The sequence below is a fragment of the Netta rufina genome (genome assembly GCF_964035555.1).
Source record: "Netta rufina genome assembly, chromosome: 26".
In the NCBI taxonomy this organism is placed as follows: domain Eukaryota; kingdom Metazoa; phylum Chordata; class Aves; order Anseriformes; family Anatidae; genus Netta; species Netta rufina.
This window is the reverse complement of record NC_140150.1, coordinates 4,195,381-4,217,339: the sequence shown is the minus strand read 5'-3', so window position 1 is coordinate 4,217,339 and position 21,959 is coordinate 4,195,381. Positions and strand designations below refer to the sequence as shown.

The 21,959-nt window shown below is 54.8% G+C and overlaps 1 protein-coding gene across 1 annotated transcript in view; it reads right to left on the bottom strand.

The window, feature by feature from the left end:
- Positions 1-1,334: 1,334 nt before the first annotated feature.
- The window catches only part of NFASC (neurofascin), a gene marked incomplete at its 5' end in the record, with an annotated part of 47,999 nt that continues 27,374 nt past the window's right edge, over positions 1,335-21,959 (bottom strand). Inside the window, 6 exon segments of the mRNA XM_084302091.1 lie at positions 1,335-1,667; positions 7,051-7,120; positions 7,674-7,805; positions 12,377-12,532; positions 13,931-14,047; positions 15,889-16,092. Coding sequence (XP_084158217.1) covers positions 1,436-1,667; positions 7,051-7,120; positions 7,674-7,805; positions 12,377-12,532; positions 13,931-14,047; positions 15,889-16,092 — 911 coding nt within the window. The 3' untranslated portion in view covers positions 1,335-1,435.

Sequence of the window (21,959 nt, the reverse complement as noted above, 5' to 3'; positions counted from 1 at the left end):
TAAGGCATGTGAAGGAGCACTCCTACCCGAGACGCTTGGGTTGCGGCGTGCTAACGGGTTTGACCTAAATTGCGTTTTCTTGATATGTAAAAATAACGGAGCGGAGGCGGGGTCCGCGCGCGTGGAAGCGTCTCTCAGGCTGATTGATCGAGGGGGGGGGGGAAAGGCCACTGTAAGACGGGAGGAGGAGGGCTGGGCTGGGAACACACGGCCTGGAGCATCCCCTGCTGCTGGGGGGGACGAGGAGCTCGGTGCTGTCCCCAAGGGACGCGTGGCCGTGTCCCCACTGGGCTCCGGAGCTGCAGCGCAGGGATCTGCCACCCGGTCCCCGCGGGTGCTTCTCGGCCTGGCCGGGTGTTTGGGGCTGTGTGTGTGTGTTTGTGGTCATTTGTCCTGATTTTTTTTTTTTTTCCAATAAATAAGCAATTTCTGGTCCCCTCGTCCTTTGTTAATACCGGTCCTGCTTCCACTCCCTCTTTGCTACATAAGGTTTATGGAGTCGCCTTTAAAAGAAAGCAGGCATGGTCTGGGGGGCGCTTTTCCCCCAGCTTCTCACAAAGCAAAGACTAAAAGGAAATGGTTTGCCTGTGGTTCCCCAGGCAAGCGGTGCTGTTACCCTGGCGAGCAAGCCTCACCCGGGCTCGGCGGGCGAGCGGCACCCGGCCATCCTCCAGCAACCCCCCCCCGGCTCGTCCGCAGCTCCTCGTCCTCCCTGAGCCACCCGGAGGTGGCGCGTGGCCCCCGGGGGACACGGACATGGAGGCTCAGCACCCACACGAGGTACGGCGTGATCCCAGCGGGTTCCCAGTCGAGGTGCTGCTCGGTCTTTCAGGAGGGAGGCTCGGGAGAGGCTATGGGCAAGGTGCTGCGTGAGGATGGACATCACCGTAGTACTGTGCCGTGGCGGTGGTGCCCAAATATTGACCGCTCTCCTTTTCTTTCATGCCTTCATGACACTCTCAGTGCTCTACTCAGCCCTCTTCCCTCCCCCAAATTCCCTTTTTTTTCCCAGTTATTTGGAACCTTCCTGTAAATATTAAAACAGAATTTTTGCTCCCTCCTGAAAGAACAAAAAGGACCTGGGGGAGCCGGCTGCGCCCTGCTCCTGCACCCCACACCCCGCGCCTCCTCCAGCCCCACGCTTCAGCTCCGATTCCAGCTCCAGCCCGTCCGCGCCTCGGGAGTCCTTGCCATTTGCTTGTTTGCGAAGGATAAGATGGCGTTGGCAGCCACCTGGTCTGCCTGTTTGCTTGGATTATTTTTTGTTTTCTATTTTTTTTCTTATTTTTTTTTCCTTTTTTTTTTTTTTTTTTTTTTTTTTAACTGTCCTCGGCTGTTCACACGGTTGTGTCGGAGGTAGCGGCGGCGGCGGCTGTTGGTGAACCCCCCGCCCACTACAAACCCCTCGGGCTGTTCGTGGTGCCAGTGTCCTGCGCTATGCCAGCGAGTAGATAGCATTGACTGGGGACGTGGCTTCCGAGCTCTCGTTGCCTTCCGTCTCCTCCTTGTCTTTCTTCACCGTGTACTGCCCGATGAAGGAGCCGTCCTCGTTGAACTGCCCCTCGCCCCCCTCGCCGTAGTCCACCAAGCTGTCGTCGCTCTCCTGCTGCTTTATCGTGCCGTCCAGGGACGTCTGGCTGTTGGGCAGGGGCTTGTTGTCTTCGTCGCTGGTGGCACAAGACAGACAGACAGACAGAGCCAGGGTTGAGAACGGGGCTCGCAAGGGAGGTGGCCACAAGCCAAGGGCTGGATATTCACATCTACACCCAGCGGGCGGCTGAGCTGAGCGGGGGCAGGAGGAAGGTGGGCACCTCCGACCACCCCGGGTGGTGGGGACAGGACACAGCCACCTCGCTGGCCAAACCCCACAGCTGCCTTTTGGTGCTTCTGCGAGCCCACCCTCCACGCTTTTTTCCTTTTAAAAAGCGATTTTTTGTACCCGGATGACATCGGTTGCTCAGCTCAGCCCAACTGGGTGCGCGTTGTAAATACCCTTCCCTTGTCGTCGCTGCTTTTCTTTCTTTCTCCTAGCATTTTAGCCGACCTTGGGGTAACCTCAGTTTAGTGAGCTTCGCTCCCAGCCTTCCCTGCACAGCCCCGCTCTGCAGTTTAGGTAGCTCCATGCAACGGGGAGAACTCTCAAAGCACTGCGAGGGGGCACGCACGGGATGCCAAGTTCTGTGCAGCGTCCAAAACTCGTGGGAATTTACCTTTCCAGGCTTACTTCAGAGCATCTGAGCTTGTTTGCTCAATTCTTTACCCTTTTCTCTTTTTCACTTAGAAAGATTAAGGCAGGTCACTGAAAAATAAATAGTCTGACCCGCAGGAAAAAGCAACCTTTTAAAGAAACCTTTTAGCAAAAAATTGGGGAAAAGCTGTTTTCTCTCCGGAGGGCAAGGACTGGTACCTCATAAATAAAGATTGCATCGGGGATGAGTGGGTTGCTTTGTATAAAAATTAATTTTCATATCAATTAGTCATTAGTTCATGTCTGAGCTTGTTCAGCATGCAAATTGTGTAATACACCTAAAGAGATCACTTAGGTATCTTCAATGCTTTTTCCTCCCCACCGTTCCTGTCTCTTTGTGTATTTCATTTTGTTTTAGTCCTGGCCCCGGCAGGCTCGCCTCCCGGTGTGGCACTCTACCCTGCTCTTTGCTTTTCTCAAAAGTGGTCAAAAAATTCTATTATTTCAGCACCGTATTAGCAGAGTCATCAATCACAAAAGTAATTCAGCCTCCTGTTTGTTTGCTTTTTGAGAAAAAAAACAAGTCTCCTGTAGCCTCTTGAGTTCGGGGCCATTTTTCATTAAAAGAGCATCTCAGGACTCTCCCCTTGGATCTCCATCACCCACACCAAGGTCTGTCTGATGGAGGCACGGCTCACATGCAGCCAGGGCCGAGGAGCAAAAAGCTCTTCAGCCACGGGAGCAGCCCAGGGAAGGCGTTACGTCTCTCCCTTGCCATTCCCTTAATGGCAGCAGCTCTACAGTGGGAGAGGAATTTGGTGTCCCACAGCACAGCTGGCAGCTTCGTACCGCGTTTCCTTACATCAGCACTTTGGAAATTAAGCCGTGATACAAACCCAGTCTCGGAGACCTCGTGTTAACTTGGCATCGCAATAAATAATAACTCGTTAGCTTTGTAAGCGGCTCCTTCTGGAGGGCGGGAGGGGGGAGAATTCAGTCTGCAAGCAGGACTGGTGGTTAGAAAGTCCAATTAATGTCAAGCAGAGAGTGGCAAAACCCAGATCCCTTCATTTAAACCATCCTTTCCCAAGATTTGGGGTGGGTTCAGTCGAAACTGGAGCTAGAACCAGGTTTTTTCCCTAATGGGGGCTCTGCAGTGCCAGACAGCCCGGCACTGCATTTCCCGCACCTGCCCCTGGTTTTACCTCTCTCCAGCACCGCTCATCCTGTTAGTGCATTAGGAGGGCGAAGCAGATCCTCATCAGCACAGTGATGCGACATAACCCTGTTAACATGGATTTCTGTGGGGTTTGCTGATGGGCGCATTAGAGGACCAGAGCACCCAGCTCGTGACCATTTGGGAAACGTCATCCTGAGTGCCATAAATCATTGGCATGGGAGGCTGGAGCCAGGGGGAGGATTTTCAAGGCTGAGGCAGAGCGTGCCGGGCGGTTAGGAGCCAGCATTTTCGCTCGTGTCCCTTGCCACCATCCCCAGGTCCCGCTGCACGTGGAGGGACCGGCCCAAGGGGGGGCCTGGCTGGTGCTCGGGGGTGCCCTGGAGCATCTCGGAGCAAAATGCAGCTGGTGGGGCACGGGGGTACCCCCGAGCCCAGCAGGAGGTTGGGGGGGGGGGAGGGCTTGTTTAATGTGTTAGGTGGAAGCGGGTATATGGGGGTAGGGAGGGGAAGGGAGAGTTTCAGCTGTGAAAGAAACAAATTGCAAAAAGGAGTAAGGAAAAAAAAAAAAGAAAAGAAAAAAAAAAGCTAAATGTGCCGGATTTCTGGCAGCACGTGGTCCTACCTTTCAAGAGACCTTCATGGTCCATGTGGATAGACCAGGTGAAAAGGAGAAGAAAGAATGGGAATAAAACAGAGAGAAGCAGAAAGAGCCTGATCAGAGAGAGATATGATGAGGTATGCATTCACAGGGGCAGTGCTAAAAACCCAAACGAAAAGTCACTGCATTCCTCATGGAGCCGACTGCCTCGTTATACCAAATGGAGCCGGGTGAAGGGTCCGAGCTGGGTGAGCCGATCCAGAGCAGCAGCGCATGGCAGAGGTGGCCCACGAGCTCTTTGGGTCGCCAAAAGGACCTTTGGCTGCACCAAAGGGACCTCCCGGTGTCCCCTCCATCCCTCTGCTGGGTTCCCGCACCGCGGTGACGTTGGTGCCCCTTATGGGGCTGGGGACAGCGCCGTGTCCACCGGGCCTGGTCGCTGCTGCGCCGGGTGCTGAGCTGCCTGTGGGGCGTGGGACTGTGCCACAGGTCCCTGTCCTGAGCCAGAGCCGAACTGGAGCCCAGAAGGTAAAAAAAAAACACAAAACTTTCCCTTCCCGGCAGCCCGGGTTTCCAGCCGGCTCCCCCACGTGCAGCCTTTGAGCATTTGGTATAATGAGGCACAGTCACGGGCACAGAGCATTGTCCAAGGATAATGGTCTCCTGCTTTGAAAATAAGCTTCTCAGCTTAGCCTCTGCCCAGGAAAACCATTATTCTGTTAGTGGAACAGAAAGATGTGACAGTATCTCTTAATTATAGGCTGCAGAGATTTGCAAGTCGCATGCACGGGGCATTAAGGACGTGAGATATGATGAGAGCGTCTCAGACATGCCATGTGGAGGTGGGGAGGGGAACCAAGGCAGAGCTCACGTCAGCTCAGATCCTGTCCTTGCTTGAAATACTAATTGCCACCCTCCTCGAGCCTAGCGCTGCAATCATTTTGAATCTTAATCAGCCAACAGCGTTTCCTATCAATCCTCCAAGTTCACCTTCCTTTCTGCCTCCTGGCTGGGAGCCTCCCGGCGTTCTCCCAGGAAACCTGGTGGTCCTGACGGGGGGACAGAGTTCATGGACATGGTGGTGGTTTTCCTTTGGCTGCTTTTTTCCCCCCGTCTTGTCTGTGGGATGGGGATCAAAAACGCTGGAGCATCTTGGAGGATCTGTCCCAAAAGTTGAGCCCCCTTCCCCTTCTGATGGGGAGATCTTGCCCTGCTTTAGCAAGTCCATGCCTCCCAAGGCACGTTCCTCGTGTGATATTCTGTGATATTCTGTGATATTCCTTCTCCAAAACTTATATCCACTGCCAGTAACATGGCAAAAACCCACACCTGTAGGTAATGACCCCAAAAACCCAAAGCCAAACCCTTCAGCCTCCTGCACCTTGGTCACTCCTGTGGGAACCGTGCCCACGTTCCCTGTTGGTGCCCTTCCACTGCCTGCACGCAGCGGGGCTGCCAAGAAGAGGCTGAGACTCGGCCCAGCAGGAGCTGCAGGTGTAGGATGAAGGCTTCACCCCACTCTTTCCCACTGCCTGCGCTGTTGTGCTGTGGGTGTCAGCCCATCCCACAAACTGGGGGGCCAAGAGGATCCCTGCCATGACTCAGGGAGTTAAGGGGAGCTGCTTTGGTCAAAGTATGGAAAATAGCAATGCATTTTCTGTGTTAAATTACTATTTTTCTGTATTAAGGAAAGCTGTTGTATTCGTGGCTTGAAGGTTTTGACCCCATAGTGTGGCAGGCAATAAAGAAAGGTGACCCATTCCTGCAGCGTGCTTATCTGGGTTCCCACTGAGGGTTTATATCTATTCTGCATCATTCCCATCACAAAACTGGGGAGCTTTGGGCTCATGACTTCCTCTGAAGCAATCAGTCCCTACTGAAATCTAGTTAACACTGCTGCCCATACAAACGGGGCGGCGTGGAAGCCTGCAGCTGTCCCATTTCCCTTTATGCCCTGTGGGCAGGCAGGTACGTTCATTTTGCTCCCCCCAAAGTCTGGTGGAACACGTGCCCCATTACATCCCTTCCTGAATCCTAAGTAACTTCTTCCTTACCCTGGCCGCATCAATTTGGGTAACGCCAGGGCGCTTAATTAACCCCTGCTGGAAGTCAGGAGGGAGAACTCCCACCAGCCTCATTGGGCTTTGGGCTTTTCCAGCTCCCGTGGAAAGGTTCCTTTTAGTTCTTGGAGGAGAAGCACGGCACGCTGGGGGTGCTCAGAGGCTGCAGAGCATCCCTGCTGTCTGTGGGGTGCGGGCAGTGCTCTGGCGTTCCCCGTGCCTGCTCCTGCAGGATGCCACCTCCAGCAGTGGAGGCACGAGAGCTGCGTGGCACTGAAAGGGCTGGGAGAACGCTGGTGCCTCTCTGAAACCTCCCAGCAGGTTTTTATCCTGAAGGAGAAGTGGCTGCTGCCCTTCAGAGGATGCCGTTTGGCCTGAAAGTGGCTGCTCAGGGGCAATCAGAGCGCTTTGGGCAGGAGCAGGGCTAATCTCCAAGCTCTGCTTCCGAGGGGTTCCGCCGGGACCTTACGGAAAAGCCTCGATATGAAGTCAGGCAGACCCCAAGTAAGCGAGCTCACGTGCTTTCAGAGCTGATCCAAACACAACTTTGGGCGTTTTTCCCCTAGATTCTGCCTTACGAGTAGGAGAGTGGCTGAGCTGTGGGGCGATGCCCCCGAGATCTCCTCAGGCTGCTTCGGGAACTGACTTCTGTGGTTTGTTTGTTTTTTTTCCATGTGTGCCATGAGGGTTGATCTGCACTTCCTAAAAGCCCCGTCCCAGGTCCCAAAATCCCAGCTCTCCGCCAGGGCCGATCCTGCCAGGCTGAGGGACGGGGCAGAAGGAAACCTTACAGCAGGCTCTCGGCTCGCTTAAAGCTCCGGGGCTTCGGGCAGGACCCGGCCCTTTGGCACAGGACTTGCGGAGAGAAGGAGGCAGGAGGAGGAAAGGGGGGAGAAACAACCGGGGAGGCTGCGTGGCCCCGGGGGGCTGCGGAGGGGTAGCGTGGTGAGGTCTGTGATGGCTGGGGAGCGGGGCAGATGGGGGGACGTGGTGGCGGGGGTCCGCATGCCGCGCGGGAGCGTACCTGTAGTCGAAGGAGCCGTCCTCCACGTTCTTGTCTTCGGGGTTCAGGTGCTCGTCTTTATTGTCTCGCACTGGAAGCAAGCACAGCCCCGACACGGGCGTTACGAAGCAGCAGGGAGGGTGAAAGCTTCACAGGGGAGCAGCAGAGGCTTTGTGAAATGCCCACAGGGCTCAGGGACCCGCTAAAACCCTGCAGCCTTGTGGGCTTGTCCCCAGAAGCCACTGCCGCGGTGGCACCAGGGCACGGGCACTGAAGGTGGCCGGAGAGGGGTGTGTAGGTTGGTGGCTTTTCTTAGGCCTTGGCTGCGCTTGGCGAAAATGGAACAAGGCTTTTGTCTGAGAAGGCCTCTTTCTAGATGGGGACGAGCAGATTTGCAGGATAGGGGTCAGGTCACGCAGAGCAGGGGCGTCCAGCTCCGCGACGTGCCTCCTGCGCAGCCCAGAGCCCTCGCTGACCTTTAATTAACTAAAACGCTTCCCACTAATAATAATGTTCCCACTACGGAGGGAGGAAAGTGCTTGTAATCACGGGTGTGTATCTGAGCCCAGCACAATTGCATTAGCCCCCGGAAACCTGCGGATATTGAATCCATGGGCACAAAAGCTGCCGTGTGGTGCTCTTACCTGGGTACTTCCCTCCTCTGCTCCGCTTAATGAAGCAAACGATCAGCAGAATGAGGACCAGGAGAGCGATGGCACACATCAGCCCGATGAACCAGCCCTGGGTCGCGATGTCCACGTGGTTCTTGGTGTAGGCTGGGAGGAAAATTGAAGGGAAAATAAAAGCTATAAGGGAAGACCCGGACAATGGAGAGAAATAAATGAGCAGAAGGATTCAGTCCACGGGTTTGAAAAGGACCTGGCTTTAGCACTGCGTTTGTTTGTGTGCTGACTGGGTTATTCGAGACTGTAGCACGGGGATCTGGGGCTTTTTTTTTAATGGTAGGCCAACTCAACATTTTTAGCAGGAGCTGCAAACAGCAAAGGGTCACGGCGTAAAGTAAAACCTAGCACAGACCAGTGAGAAAAGGGCGTGGAAAATAATGGCAAAAGAAGCTGGGTAACAGATTTGATCTTGCGTCCCTGTGCCTGAAAGCTGCCTCGGAGGCAGCTTCTGCAAAAAGGGCTGAAAGAAAAGCGCCCGGACCATAGCTCAGGATGCGATCCCTGGTGTGGAGTGATGCTGAGCAGCCCTGAGGAGCTCAGCAGCAGCCTGGAGCTGGAGAAGCCCGCATTGCCACAGCGAGGAGAGCTGCAGAGGGCACGGGCACCGCATCCTGCCGTGGGCACGGGGTCCCAGCAGCCACGGGAGGCTGGGCGAGGAGACGTGGAGGCCAGCGGGACGTGGCCAGACACGAGCTGGGACATGAGGTGGGCACAGAGCCCTGGCCTCAGGTCCTCGAGGGACGTCCCAGCTTGCTGCGCCGCGGTCTGGTAGCGCGTGAAAGTCTTTAGAGCAGCGCTCCATCGCCCCGCCAGGCTGCCGGGTGCCCGCGGGGCTGACGCCAAGCAAGGAGAGGTGTCCTGTCCCCGAACGTGCTCTGCCTTGTTGCGTGCAGCTCCCGTGCACGGTCAGCCAGACAAATCTGTGTCCTATAAATAGCACCGAGCTGCCATTTTCTGGCTCTCATTGACATGCGCTTCGTATTCAGCAAGACAGAGCAGAGGAGAAAATAACCTTCAGCGCAGCGGGGGGCTAAATTTAACCAGACCGCGCAGCAAACGGAGAGAGGTCGGCCTGGCATGAGCAGGGGAGGTCAGAGCTGGACGGGATCGAGCTGGGACTTAGTGGGGTTTGTCCAGAATGGGAAGGACGGTGCAGCGAGCATCCTTCATGGGTGTCCATGGGACAAAAAACTACTTGAAACGAGCTTGCTGCTGCTACCCAAATTGGCTGCTTTGGCGCTGCAGAGCGCTGAGAAGGGCTGTGCTGCTGTCTTGGATGCTTTGCCTTGTTTAATTAATTAAGTCAAGTCCAGCCAACAAGACCACCCAGGCAGAGCTGAGGCAGCACAAGCCACCATCTCATGTACCTGTCTTGAAATAATCTGATTTTAAACCCACCACCTCCTATGGATAGTGGAGGGGCGGCCCTGGCAGACAAGGTTGTGCCCGTGTTTGGCTGATCTGACACAGATACAGCTCGAGAAGAGGTTGGAGAGGCAGGGCAGTGCTTGGGAGAGCTACAACCAGAGGTGAGGGTTTGCAGCTGGTTCCCATCGCCAACCCCAGAGTGCCAAAAACCCCGGAGCCACCCCCGGAGGGTGCCCAGCACCGTCTGGGTTGGCTCAAAACATCCCTGGAGGACAAGGAGCTGCTCACACAGGGAGCAGGAAAGGCAGCCCCCCAGTGATGTGCTGGGAATGGAAGGCTCTTGGCACAGAGACCACGACGTTAAAAGGGGGTTGAATCAGTAAACTTCCCAAAGAACAGCACTCGGGGCTGCACTTGGTCCTTCAGACTGCCCCCAGGTACCAGGGGCTTTCCTGAAGGTGAAACCTAAGCCCTGCTGTCAGGAGGGACTTGAAGCCAAAACACAGCCCGGGGACATCCCCAGGTAAAGGAGAAGGACAAGGAAGGGCCGTTTGCTAAAGAAATGGTGTCGGATGCAGACTGCTCTGAGCTGGTGTTGCTTTTTTGGTGGGGGTGGGCTGCCTGGGGGTACCCCGGCTCTCCTGTGCTGCTTTTCCCTTTAATGCTGCCCCGCTCAATATTTGCCTTTAAACCAACCTGAGCTGCGTGGTGCAGGAAGATGCGCTTTTATAAGGGGGAGAATGAGATTAAAACAGAAAGGAGCCGGGATCTGGATTCAATTAGCTGAGTGCCCAGGGAGGAAGGGGGAACGAAGCTCTAATGGACAGCTTGGAAACGGGAGGAGGTCGGGTTAGCAGGCCTGATGGGGTGGGATTTCTGCATAAAGCAGTGCTAGGGGACAATGAGGGGGGTCTGCAGGGTCTGAAGCACCAAAGCAGCCTGAGAGGTGCGCTTTGTGCCACGGGGTCGGGGCTGAGTTGTGTGCAGGGGGGCGGCTTCAAGGTACCGAGTCCCCGGGGGGCTCTGCAGCAGGATTGGGGCACCGGTAGGGTAGAGGTGTAATTGCCATCCTTCCCAAAAAAGCAACACATGCCGACAAAATTATAGGCACAGCAATCGTGTATTGAGAGTAAACGAGTGACTGTCATTGCAGCATTCAGCACGGGAGGATTAAGGACCTGGCTGTCAGAGGGGCCGTTTGGATTTGCTCTAATGTAAGGCCAGCGCCGAAGGTAAGCAGTGGAAAGCAGCTGCGCAATCAAACAGCTATGGATTTGGAATGCAGCTGCGGTGACTTTTTAAAAAGTAATTACAATCTCGTGGCAGAAAAAAAGGGTTACCTAACAGCCACAGTTTATATGCCAATTGCAAAGCTGCCTGAAGAACAGCAGCAGGTCAGCGACATCGGGTATTTACTGTTGGTGTGTGAAGTCTCACTAGCTCCAGTCCCTCACGGCTCCCCCTTCCAGTGTTTTACCTTTTTTTTTTTAAAGAATATATCTTTACATTAAGCTCTATAAGCTATATTTGTACTTCTGAAGTGTCATTTACTGTTGGGAAGAGCCCTGTTGGGAGATGGAGCTGTCAAGTTAAGCAGAAGAGAAGTGGTGGTGCACACGGACTGCGTATTTATCCGCGTTCACGCTGAAGAAACCATTAGAAGAGCTATTTGCAAAACATTAAAAACAAAAAGCGGAATGAACAGGGCTTTTTTATCGACAGCATTCCTGACAGCATATGATTGTCAGCGGGGGCCGAGCGCTCGTGTCAGCAGAATCCAGCCAGCGAAGAAATGGATCTGCAGCGCTTGTGCCTGCAAGGATGGCGAGAGCTCTGCGGCTCCCACGGTGCCGGGGCTCAGGTCACCGCTCAGCCTCCATCACGGGGACAAAGGCAGCCAAGGCTCTAGTTTCAATAGTAGCAGTAGGAACCCCTAAATTACAGAAAATCGACACGCCGAGATGGCCAGCATCAATCAGCCGAGGATATTGCTTCTTTTTTTTTCTTTCCTAATGATTCCCTGCCCCTTGGCGCCTGTGGCGCAGGGGGCTGCCTCCTCTGCCCCGGCTCCCAATGTGGGGGAAAGCAAGAAAAGAGAAGAGACGGGTCCGAACCGGGGAGCAGCAATCCTGAAAGATGCTGCACGCTGTGGGTGAGGGGGCTGCTGGTGATTTCTGAGTCAGGTGAGGGGCTGGAAGCAGACACAAAATGCAACACATCTCCCCGGAGAGGCTGCGTGCCGTGCCCAAGGTCAGCGGGCGCTGTTTTTTTTTATCAATGCTGGGCAGCGGGAGGCAGGGAGGAGGACTCGCAGCTGCCACCTGTCCCTGTGTCAGCCCAGTGTATCAGAGAATTATTGCTGGAGTCACGGCTCCAAATGGGGGTGGGGTGTGGAGGGCTGCTGCTCCCACTGCAGCCCCCCCCACCAAGGATGAACGTTTTGCTTTTGAGCAAAGAGCCCGGGAAGCGCTGGAGCTTTCCATCACCACGCGGCTGGGGCTTAGCAAAACAACTCCAGTTCTTTGCAAATTGCAGCCTCTACCTACTGCATTTGTCAGCGTGGGCTGCTGCGGTGCCGCTTGCTCCTTGGCTTTTCAGCGTTCAGACCCCACTCTGACAGCAGCGCGCACAGATTCCTCCGGCAAAACCCGCCGGTGGCACAAAGCAAGTTCTGGTTGTGATTTACTGAACCTCGAGTGTGAACAGTGGAGCTCCAGAAATGCAGAAAGCCTGATTCAGCGCCTGTGCAAGGCGGTAAGGGCACTTCTGTGGCATCCAGTGGGCAGTGTAGGAAGCCCATAATTAGGGAGCTCTGAAAATCACCGAGGTGATAAGCCTGGCAAATTGCTTGCGCAATTAAATGCAAAGTTGCCGGGGGAAGCAGACCTGCTTGGCATCTCGCTGAAAAGCCCTGTGCATGCGCCATGCGTGGCTCTAAAGGAGGCTGCCTGCAAAAACAGCACCCTGGTGCTGCCCCTCGCCTCTGCCTGGCACTACCCTGGGGTCCAGCCGTGCGCCAAGGCACCGAGAGATGCGATGTGCGCGTGCGGCCGCAGGGCTTCGAGTGCAGCAACGTGCCGACCCCAGCGTGGTCCCTGCCCTCCTTCCAAACCCTTCCTTGCGCCCTGACGGGGATTTTTTGGCTGCTCAGGCAGCTGCTTAACCAGGGCAGGGACGGGATGGTGGGCAAGGGCTGCGTCGTGCTCGATCCCCTCCCACCACCACTCCGGTGCCCCCGTGGACACGCAGTGACATGCCGCGGACACGCGCCCCGGGGCTGGAGCCCCTCTCACCTGAGCTGGTGGTAAAGGTTATGTACGAGTGCTCGCTGGGGCTAGACCATATGGGGAATACCCACAGCTTGTACACCATCCCCGGCGTCAGATTCGCCAGCTGCACAGAGGAGGGGGTCTGAGCTTTAACGGGGATGGATTTCTCTGTCTTGTTACCTGAGAAACAGAAACCGCACATCAAACCCAGCCGCGGGAGGCTCGGCGAGATTACCTCGTTGGCACCGCAGGTGATGCGTTGTGCTAGCCCCAGGCACCGAGCAGAAATAACACGGCTGGCTGGTCAAGGAGCTATTAACAGCGCCGTGATTAGTACTCACTGGGAATAGGATAAAAACAGCAGTGCAGGAACCAGGTGGGGGCTTGGCTGCATCCCTGCTTGCCGTACTGAAAAATACACCAGGAGCTATTGAGGAGATCGCTCCCTGCCTTGAAGTCCTGACAGATCCTTTATCTGCCCAGCCTCAGGTCTGGATACTTGGGGTTTTACGGCAAACGGGCTGGAATTTGCCTGGTGCCTCTCAGCTGATCAGAGGGTTTTGCCTGTGGGTTGAGGTTGGTGGGCAGCTGGACGCTGCAGCGAGCACACGAGCCCGCTCACCCCAACTGGGATGTGGCTCAGGGGCATCGCCAGCATCCCACGGGGCTGGAAGGGAGCCTTGGGAGCTCGGGACTTGGCCTGCAGGCTTTGAAGTGGAAAATAGTTCAGAAGGGGGAAAATGGTCCCCTTCCCCAGCACATCCTGCTCTGTCTGCAAAGAGACCGGGCACTGGCTGTGTCGTCAGAGCTGTTTTAAGTCATCAGCAAGGTCATCTCTTAGCGTTGTAAACGGCCAAAAGTGGTTCACTGTTGATGGCTAGGTGAAGTTGGCTTATTTTAAATGCCAATTTAAAACCAGCATACCAGACGATAAGACTGAAATGGCTGGGAAATAAAGTCAGAGATAAGCAGCGTTCATCGCTGCCTATCTATTAAAAAATAAAATAAAACACAACCAATAACATGTAAATGCCTTTTCCAAACAAGTACTAAGCAGAGGCACTGACTTGGAGTTTCCAGACTACGTACAGCCTTACAATTGCAAGAGACAACGATATCCGATACGCCAGGAGGTTTGGGATCAGAGGGGATTCTGCCAGCTCCAGGCTCAGCAAGCCCTTCAAGGGTATATAAAGCCCCTCCAATTTGTGTAATTCATTTGCTGTGAAAGCTTTGTCCCCGTTCATATACACACATTTATATTTTCAAAGGCTCTTTACACCGAGCCCACACGGAGCCCAGCTCAATGAACTGAACACATTCGTGGTTTGTGCATATGAGCATCTCATGGCCATCAGCTCAAGGAGGGGGAATCTCTTGTGAGTCACCAGGAATACTTTTGGTGTTCTCTAAATGGCTACGACCACATCCTGCCACCTCCTCTCCCCTCCACGTGGCCACAGAGGATCTTTCAACACACAATAATTAAGACTGAGTTACAGATTGCAGCCTTGAGAGCTGGCAGGATCTCTAATGGCATCACAACCCTATAGAGTCCCCACGCGATCTGATGCTTACTGGTGATATACTTAACCACAAAGTCAGTTCCTGCAGAGTAATTGTGGCTCCAGGTGATGTTTGCCCAGTTACTATTAGCCAAAGCTCTTATGTCCCATATGGACGATCCATTGGTGTCTGGTGGACAGGTTAGAAGAGGAGTTAGTATTGTGGATTAGACAGAAATGAGAGCTCACCTAGCGTCGGGTACCGGGAAAATCTTACAAAACCATTCCTAAAGTTAATGCTTTGATACCTACAGACGTATCTGAGGCCACATTTGTTTCTTACAAGAGCCTTAAGGTCAAAATTTTGGGGGGTGTTGGCTACCAATAGCTCATTGCTTGTTGGCATTGAAGTCCAACTGCATTCGGTTTAGCTTGGAAGTCTGAAGCCCTCTGTGGCACTTCTCTGAAGACCTCGGTCTGCAGGGGAATCTCCTGGCTAAACCCCTGCCTAAACAAACGCAAGATGCACGCATGAGCGGGCACGGACTCACTACCACAGCGGGGAGAGAATATTTTTATGTTACTGGGTCTAGAGACAGCCAGTGGGGCAATGAAGTCACTCGTTTCTGATTTTGAAGTTGAGGATTGTCGACATTGCTTTGGAGAGTGGATGAGCTTCTATTTCTGGCGAGGTGGAGCTAAGCCACCAGCTCAGTGTGCTTTAAGAGCTTCCACACAAATTGCGCCTCGATTTTAGCATTATTATTTGCCTTGGGACGTAGCTTAGGATTTGGTTTGACAAAACACCAATGAGTAACTTCCGTCCCTGGAAGGAGGGCAGCTATGCGACTTTTGGGAAAGGGCAACGGAGCCCCTAATGCCGGGGGGGGACGGGGACGTGACCTGGAGCCCCTCCTGCAGCCCCAACCTGCGCTGCCACGCAGGCCCCCTGTCTGCCTGCATTACAGCTCGGGCTCTGGGCTCGTGTCCCCGGGGCTGTTCGGGCCCCGTGCTGTTCCTCGTGCCGCTCCCCGACTGCTTTTTGCTTCTCTGCCTCTTGTCCTCCCGTTCCCCGTGGCTGCAGCGTGCGCAGGTAATTGCCCCTTTGCAATTAGCAGCGCTTCCCATGTGCTCGCTGAGCTGTGACTGCGTTGTGGTACCGATCTCCTGAACCTGCTTCATTACCGAGCCCTCGTACGTGGTGCTGAGGCTGCAGCTCGCTCCCTTGCACCAGTTTTTAAACTGATTTTGCTAGGGCAGCGCTTGTGAGTGCATCCTATCCAGCTACGTAACTGAACTCCTTCGATTGCGTTCCCTTTTGCTCCAAGCTGGGTTCCTTTTTAAATAACCTGCCTACCACTCCACAGTTTCTTCACCACATTTCCTGTTGCTGCAGTGTTTTTAAAAGCTCCGAGGGCTGCCTCTCTCTGTAGCCACCAGTAAAACACAGAGCAGAGACCAGCATGCACCAGACCCGCTGGATCCCCTGCTCCAGCTGACCGTGTGCTTTCTCTGGCCCTGCTGAATCCCAGGAGCAGAGCTCCTGTGGCTGCCGACAGCCCCCCAGGTTCCCTGGGGGCTCTGACAGGGTCACACTGCAGAGAGCGGCAGCACCACGACCCAAAGGGCTCCTGTGAGCCCTGACAGGTCTCTTAGCTAACAGACGATGGGCTAAATCTGAAGTGACATCTATGGGAGTAACCGAACCCCATTTTAACGGCAAAAATAGTACTTTGGTGGGTCTTCTACATCTTTCCTGACCCTCACACTAATTCAGAAGCGTGACACCCCAGGGAGAGCTGCGTTTTCCCAGAGTCGGGCTGGGACCAGGAGGGTGGCACAGCCTCCCCACGTCTTAATCCCCGAGTCTGTGCCACCTCCGGCTTGCAAAGCCATTCCCGGAGCACGGGGCGCCTCTCACCATGTGGGTGAGACTTCTCCTGCACCCGTTACCAATCCTGGCTCTGAGCGAGAAGCGGGGAAAGCCCCCGGAGGTTTTGTGGGGGAGAGAGGAAAAGGAAAGCTCAGTACCCAGCTCCTGCTTTGTGGTGGCTGCCGGAGCCCTCTCTGTAGTTGTTGTGGTGCTTGCGGCGGTGGTGGCGGGCAGAGTGGTGGCGGCTGTAGTGGTGGTGGTGGCGGTGGTGGTGGCGGTGGTGGTGGTTGTGGTAGTTGGAGTGGTTGGGGTTGCCGTAGGGCTGGCGAGATCGACTGCGGTTGGAGGCAACCAGGTGGCGGCTGGCAGAGGGAAACGCAGACACTGGCTGTGGAGAAGCGGTTACGTCTCCTCGGGCTCGCCCTCGCCATTCCCAACGCCGAGCACGGCACCATGCAGACCTGGAGGTCTTTCCCCTTCCAGAACCGGGGCGAGCGGGGAGCAGGAGGGAGGTGAGCAGCACCCAGCCCCTGCTCCTGCGCCCGCCCGGCGTGCACCAGCCACCCAGCAGCTCCGCCGCCTGTGCTCTGCCTCCCTGCTCTCTGCCAGCTCCTCCTGGGGCACCGAAGGGCAACACCAAGTGGGGTCCGTCACAGGGATGAGCAGGGTGGGCTGCCCAAACCCATCGCCCCCTTCAGCTGAGAGCTCTCCAGGCTTTCCGAAATGAGGAACCAGACCAGACTCTTAAAACACCGCCGTCCAATTTGTGGTGGAGCAGGCGAGCCCCGATTACACTAATTCAGCAGCCCCGGGACGACACCTCCAGTGTCTCTGAGCTGCCAATTTGGCCTGTGGCTTAGCTGTGTCCTTCCCTGCTGATCTCTGTGCTGATCCTGCAGCCGGGTGATGAAGCAGCCTTAGCCCTGCCGGAGCCTTAGCTCTTTGGTGGGTGCTGGATGCTACCGTGCCATCACCGCCCCTCGCCATTCACATTTAAATTAGGACAGAGGGATTGGCACACCCTAAGCTTTCTAGAGAAAATTTCTGCACAATTTGGTTTCTTAACAGCCCTTGTTTGCCGTAACCCACATGGGTGAGACAAAGGGTAGAGGCGCACATTGCACACACCTCTTGGTGTGGTTGCACGGGGTCCTGAGCGCCACCAAAGGAGGGCGCAGGGCTTGGGCTGGCTGGAGGAGGCAATAAGGAGCCCAATCCACCTTTTGGCTTTGGCTTGGCTCAGGACTGCAATCCTTGCTGTGAGCAGGAGTGCTTGGGGCTGTAGCTGGCTGTCACGAATGGGAAACAGGAGCCAGCAGCAGCACCAGCCTCGTGGCTGGGGCATTGGAAACTATTGCTGAATGCCCTCAGGTATGAAAGGGCATCGCTCTGTAAAAACTGTTTGCCCTACTGCCTGAAAAGCTGCCAGCAGAAAATGCATCTGGAGAGCTGCTTAAACTGCCGAAGGTAAATGAAATCCTGTGGTGCTTGCATTAAATTGTATTTACTTACTCTTCTGTAGATCAAGGGATTACAAAGCCCCATCAGGCAAATGAAAATGGCTATTGCAAATATCACCCAAACAAGAATAGCTCCAGGAAAGTGTTTTAAAAAGTGTCCCAGAGCAAAGCCATGCCCTGCTTTATCACCAAGCCAGTCCCAGCTCAGCTTGCATGGGAGCGAGCGTCCCTTCAAGGCTACCAACACACCAGAGACCATTTGGAAAGGCCAGAGCTAAGGCCCCAGGGTGGCTCCCACAAAATCCGAGCCCTTCCAGCAGTCCCAGGGCAGAGGAGAGCAGCAGGTGAGGCCGTCCAGCTCCCTACCGCGCGCGGCTGCAATAAAACCACGGTTACCAGCACGTCCCCAAGGCATGGCCAGCACGACCCCGTGGCGTGCCCGGCACCTCGCCGCCACAGGGACCGACCGACGGCGCCTCGCAGAGCCTCATGCAGCAGCACAGCGCCCGATGGAGCAGCAGGGGGATGGAGCAGCCGCCTCCCTCCCACCCCAGCCTCGTGCGACGGAGCCAGCCCGCGACAGACGGCAGCGACGGTGATGGGAGCCAGGCTGGGGGGGGGAGAAAATTGCACGACTTTGTCCCCGGGGGTGCACGTGGTGTCACAAAGCCGGCCCTGACCTGGCTGAGCCGTGGCAGTGGGGGGAGGATGGGAGGTGCTGTTGTGCGTTGCTTTCGCTCACCCAGTTTTTACCAAGCCTTCGCTTTTCTGTGTCCTGAGGCTTCAGTCTGCTGATTTATGGCATTTTTCGGGAGGTTAAGTGATTAGTGGGGCTACTGTGAACGTGATCGTGCTGCAAGTCCTCTACTTGGGCTTGCAATGCCCACAACAACCCTGCACAGTGGAGACTCCTTACTAGCTAATGCCGCTCCGCTGTGAATCCTCGATTCACAGCTAAGGAAAAGACGACCCACCGAGGCACCGAGCACCTTGCTGAAGGGCAGGAGCTGCAGGAAGAGCTGCTCCAACGCCCAGCTCCCAGCCCTGGCGCACGTCACTGTGCCATGCTGCTCCCGTGCAGCACCCCAGCAGGCTGTGGGCATCGCCTGGTGCTGCTGCAAAGGCTTTAGCAGAAGGCGAGAGCCTTTGTTAATGCACCCCTAGACGGGCAGAGATGATCTGGGGTAAAATATCCCTCATAGAGGGGAGATATGTGCAGAGCCACGCTGCCTGCGGGATGTATGCCAGCACAGAGCTCTCCTGGGTGCCACGGTGCTGGCAGCCCCCCTGTGGTTGCCTGATCCGGGCACCTCAATCCTGGCTGATGGTGGTGCCAGGAGGGATTTGCCCACGCTGCTCCAGCAGAGCACGAGCTCTCCTGGAAGGGCTCCCCACAAGCAGAGCAATCGCAGCGCATCAGGGTAACGCGGGCTCACCCCCAGCAAGTCCCAGTGAGATCGGCTGCGTGCGTCGGCACCGGGATAGGAAGGAGCCTGGCAGGACTAGGAACGGGTACAAGGTGGGAGCTTTGGCTCCAGAAAGCAAGAGGTCAGTGAGGGGCAGGAGGAGAGCCTGCCTGCGGGCAGCACCGGGCAGGATGAGGCCAGCCCGGGCAGCGGGGCTCCCGCTGGGCTGGGGGATTTGGTCCTCATCTGCCCCGGGAACCACAGCTGCAGCCTCATTTGTGTTTGAATACAAAATGTATGCGGAAGAAAAAGCTCAGCTGGTAGATTTGGGGGAGAGAAGATAAGGGGCATTTACCGGCCTTTGAAATCCATCCCCTAATGAGAGCCGAGTTCGGTCTGGGGGAAGGCAAAGCCGGTCTCCGACAGAAGATCAGAGCTCCCCCCAGACAGCGAGGGGCAGGGGCCCCAGCACTGCGACCAGGGCAGGGCTCATTAAGGATGCTCCTGGCTGGCAGCTCCAGACCTGCTCGAACCAAGTGCTCGGTGTTACAAGATCATCCCCATCCCGAAACCACGCGCATCCTCCTAAAAACGCAGCTCTGACACCTCCCTGGCTGCAGCAGTTCGGAGCTGTGCAGAGCTGCTGGATTTATCTCCCTGCATTCCCCCCTCGTGGGTTCATTTGGGGACTTTGGCAGCGTTTGCCTCGTGTGCGGATGCAGGACCACGCACCCAGCCTTCACCCGAGGGCTGGGGGAAGAAAACCTCCCTGATACCTGAAGGCAGGAGGTGCTGCAGACAAGGGGCGGCCACTTTTCAAACTGCAGGGCAGAGCAGCACCCTGAAAACTGGAGCATCCAAGGAAGGAGGCTTCAAACAGCCCCAGCGTGCCCAGAGAAGCCAGAGAAAAAGCCAGCAGCAGCGATGTTCATTCTCTGGCTCCCACAACAGCTGAGCCCCCCTCTTCCTGGAACACACAAACCGCCGCTTAGCTCATAAATCGGCCCTGGCTTTGCAAGGCACAGATTGCTTTTTCTGTCTGCAAGATACATTAGCCTCTCTGGTGGAGGAGACTGTGGGGCACGGTGGGGAGGAGACGCTCTCGTAATGGGCAGGGGCTGCAGCAGTCTGGCTGTAGCAATTAATAGGCTAAGTAATGAGGGAGATGCTTGCGGCAGGAGGGCTGCTCGAGAGGCTCCTTCTCTTTGCTGCGCCCTGGCTCCTCGGGTTGGGAACGGGCTGGTAAAAAGGAGCCCGAGCCCTGTGCAAAAACTGGGGGATGCTCAGAGTGAAGAAATCTGCGGATAAGAATCGTAAAAGCAAAAATTCGAGGCATGGGAGAGGGAGGGAGCCTGCTCCGAGACGGGCTTGAGCCCTGCTCCAAGTGGTGTGGGTTATCACCGAGCAGTCGCGTGTTTTTGCAAAATACAAAAGCCAATGCACAGCCATACTGCTCGTTAATTATTTAAAGATGCTTTTAATGTGTTGTTAGGCTGCAGTAACAGCTTTCCCTTGGGTGTGTCTACAAAATAATTAGGCTTGGAGAAATTTGATTAATTTTTCATGAATTTAGATGATTAGTCAAATACATTTTTGGACTTTTTTTTTTTTTTCCCATCTCCCTCTCACGGTTTCTAGCAACAGAAGGAGATTGTTGAAGTCTTTATCAAAAAGAAAAAAAACGGCTCCAAATCTGACAGCTATAAGAAATTTGAGACCAGAAAGAAGCGATTGAATGGCATCTAAAAGAGAGGGGTCAGCAGTTCTGCGTATCGCTGCTGCCGCCCATTTCCAAAATGAACAATTGAGCCTTTCTCCTCCGCTTCCTAGCTATGGAGCGACAAGAAGGGAACAAACAAATCAATGTTTTCAAAGTCCAAGACCAATGCTGTTTACGACCCTGACAAAAGGACATACACAAGGGTAGTTTGGGATCCAGTTTTTGTTTGTTTCATTCGTTGTGCAGACGAGAGCCCTTTGCACGGCACCTGCTCCCCAAAGCACCTCTCCCTCCATCCAGCTCTGGCTTAGGAAACGTAAAGGCTTCCTAAGGTAAAGCCTCTGCCCTTCACTTTGATTTCATCAAGTTGCTCCAGTTTCTCACATGCCTACAGAACAGCTATGACCCCACGTATGTAAGGTTTCCCCTGGAAAAAAAAAAAAAAAAAAAAAAAGGGCCATTTTTCAGTGCCAACAGCCGATGGCAAATAGCGCTTTACTGCAGTTTAAGACAACTTTCACTGTGAATCTGTAAAATCTACAAAATCTAGGTCACTGAGCGGAGATGAATCTTTAGAGAAAGGTCAAACGGCATTTCACTCGAAACCCCTACGTGTTTGGAAGAGGAGCAGCCTCCCAGGACCAACACTGCTTCAGCCGTGGAAGCAGCGCCCGCAACCTGCCCACGCTGCCTTGCCAGGACGTGCCCTAACACGATGCGACATCAGGCTCGATATCAGGATGAGGATTTGTTCTGTGTCTTGCTACAGCTTACACTGCCTCGATTCCTCCCGAAGAAGCGTATTGCAGCCAGAAGGCTCTGAATGCTGAGAGTTAGTGCTTAAAGACCTGCTGCTCCGCTTACTGCTCTCCAGCCTCCTTCCAGTGCTTGCGTGTCTTTGCTCTTTGCCATTTCTCCTAGCAGAAGGGAAAAATAGAGGAACAGCCCCTATTCTTACAGAATTTAATGAACGTGTCCTTTGAACGGCAACTCGTCCATCTAGCTTCCAGGAGCTTAAGAAATTATTCCTGAATCGATACGATGCCGGATGGATAAAGAGATCGCGCCGCGCTTTCAAAGTTCAGCAATACCTGCTGAAAGCAGAAATGGACTTCAGAAGCTGATCCCGATCCACAAAGAAAATCTGGATTCTTGTGGGTGGAATAAACCCTGGCTGAGGTACGGCTGCAGCAGCAAACCAGCCCTCAGGGGTTCCCAAAGGTTTCGCTTGTTTTCGGTTTCCCGACAGCCAAAGCAGACCAATCTGTTACCCCCTAACGTTTGTAGTTTAAGGAAGAGAAACACAGTAAGGAGAAGATTGGCAGCTCTTCAGAAAGGGAAAATAAAAAGCAAAATAATGTTGAGTAGAGACGTCACGGCAACAAAATAAAAGGAGGAGAAACGCCTTAGGAGATAGGGAAGCACAACCTAGAGGTGCACAGAGCGGGTCCTGCGCTTCGGCAGCGCTCCAGCCCTGGGGCTGCAGCCAGCAAGGGCAAAGCATGACCTCTTCCAGCACCCTCAGTGCAGGGCAGAGGGTCCAAAAAGAGAGACCAAAAGCTTTTCTGCAGCACTAGGGGTGTGCTGTGGGTGGACACATCCCCTAGTGCTGCCGCTGCCCCTCGAGCACTGGGTTACAGGGC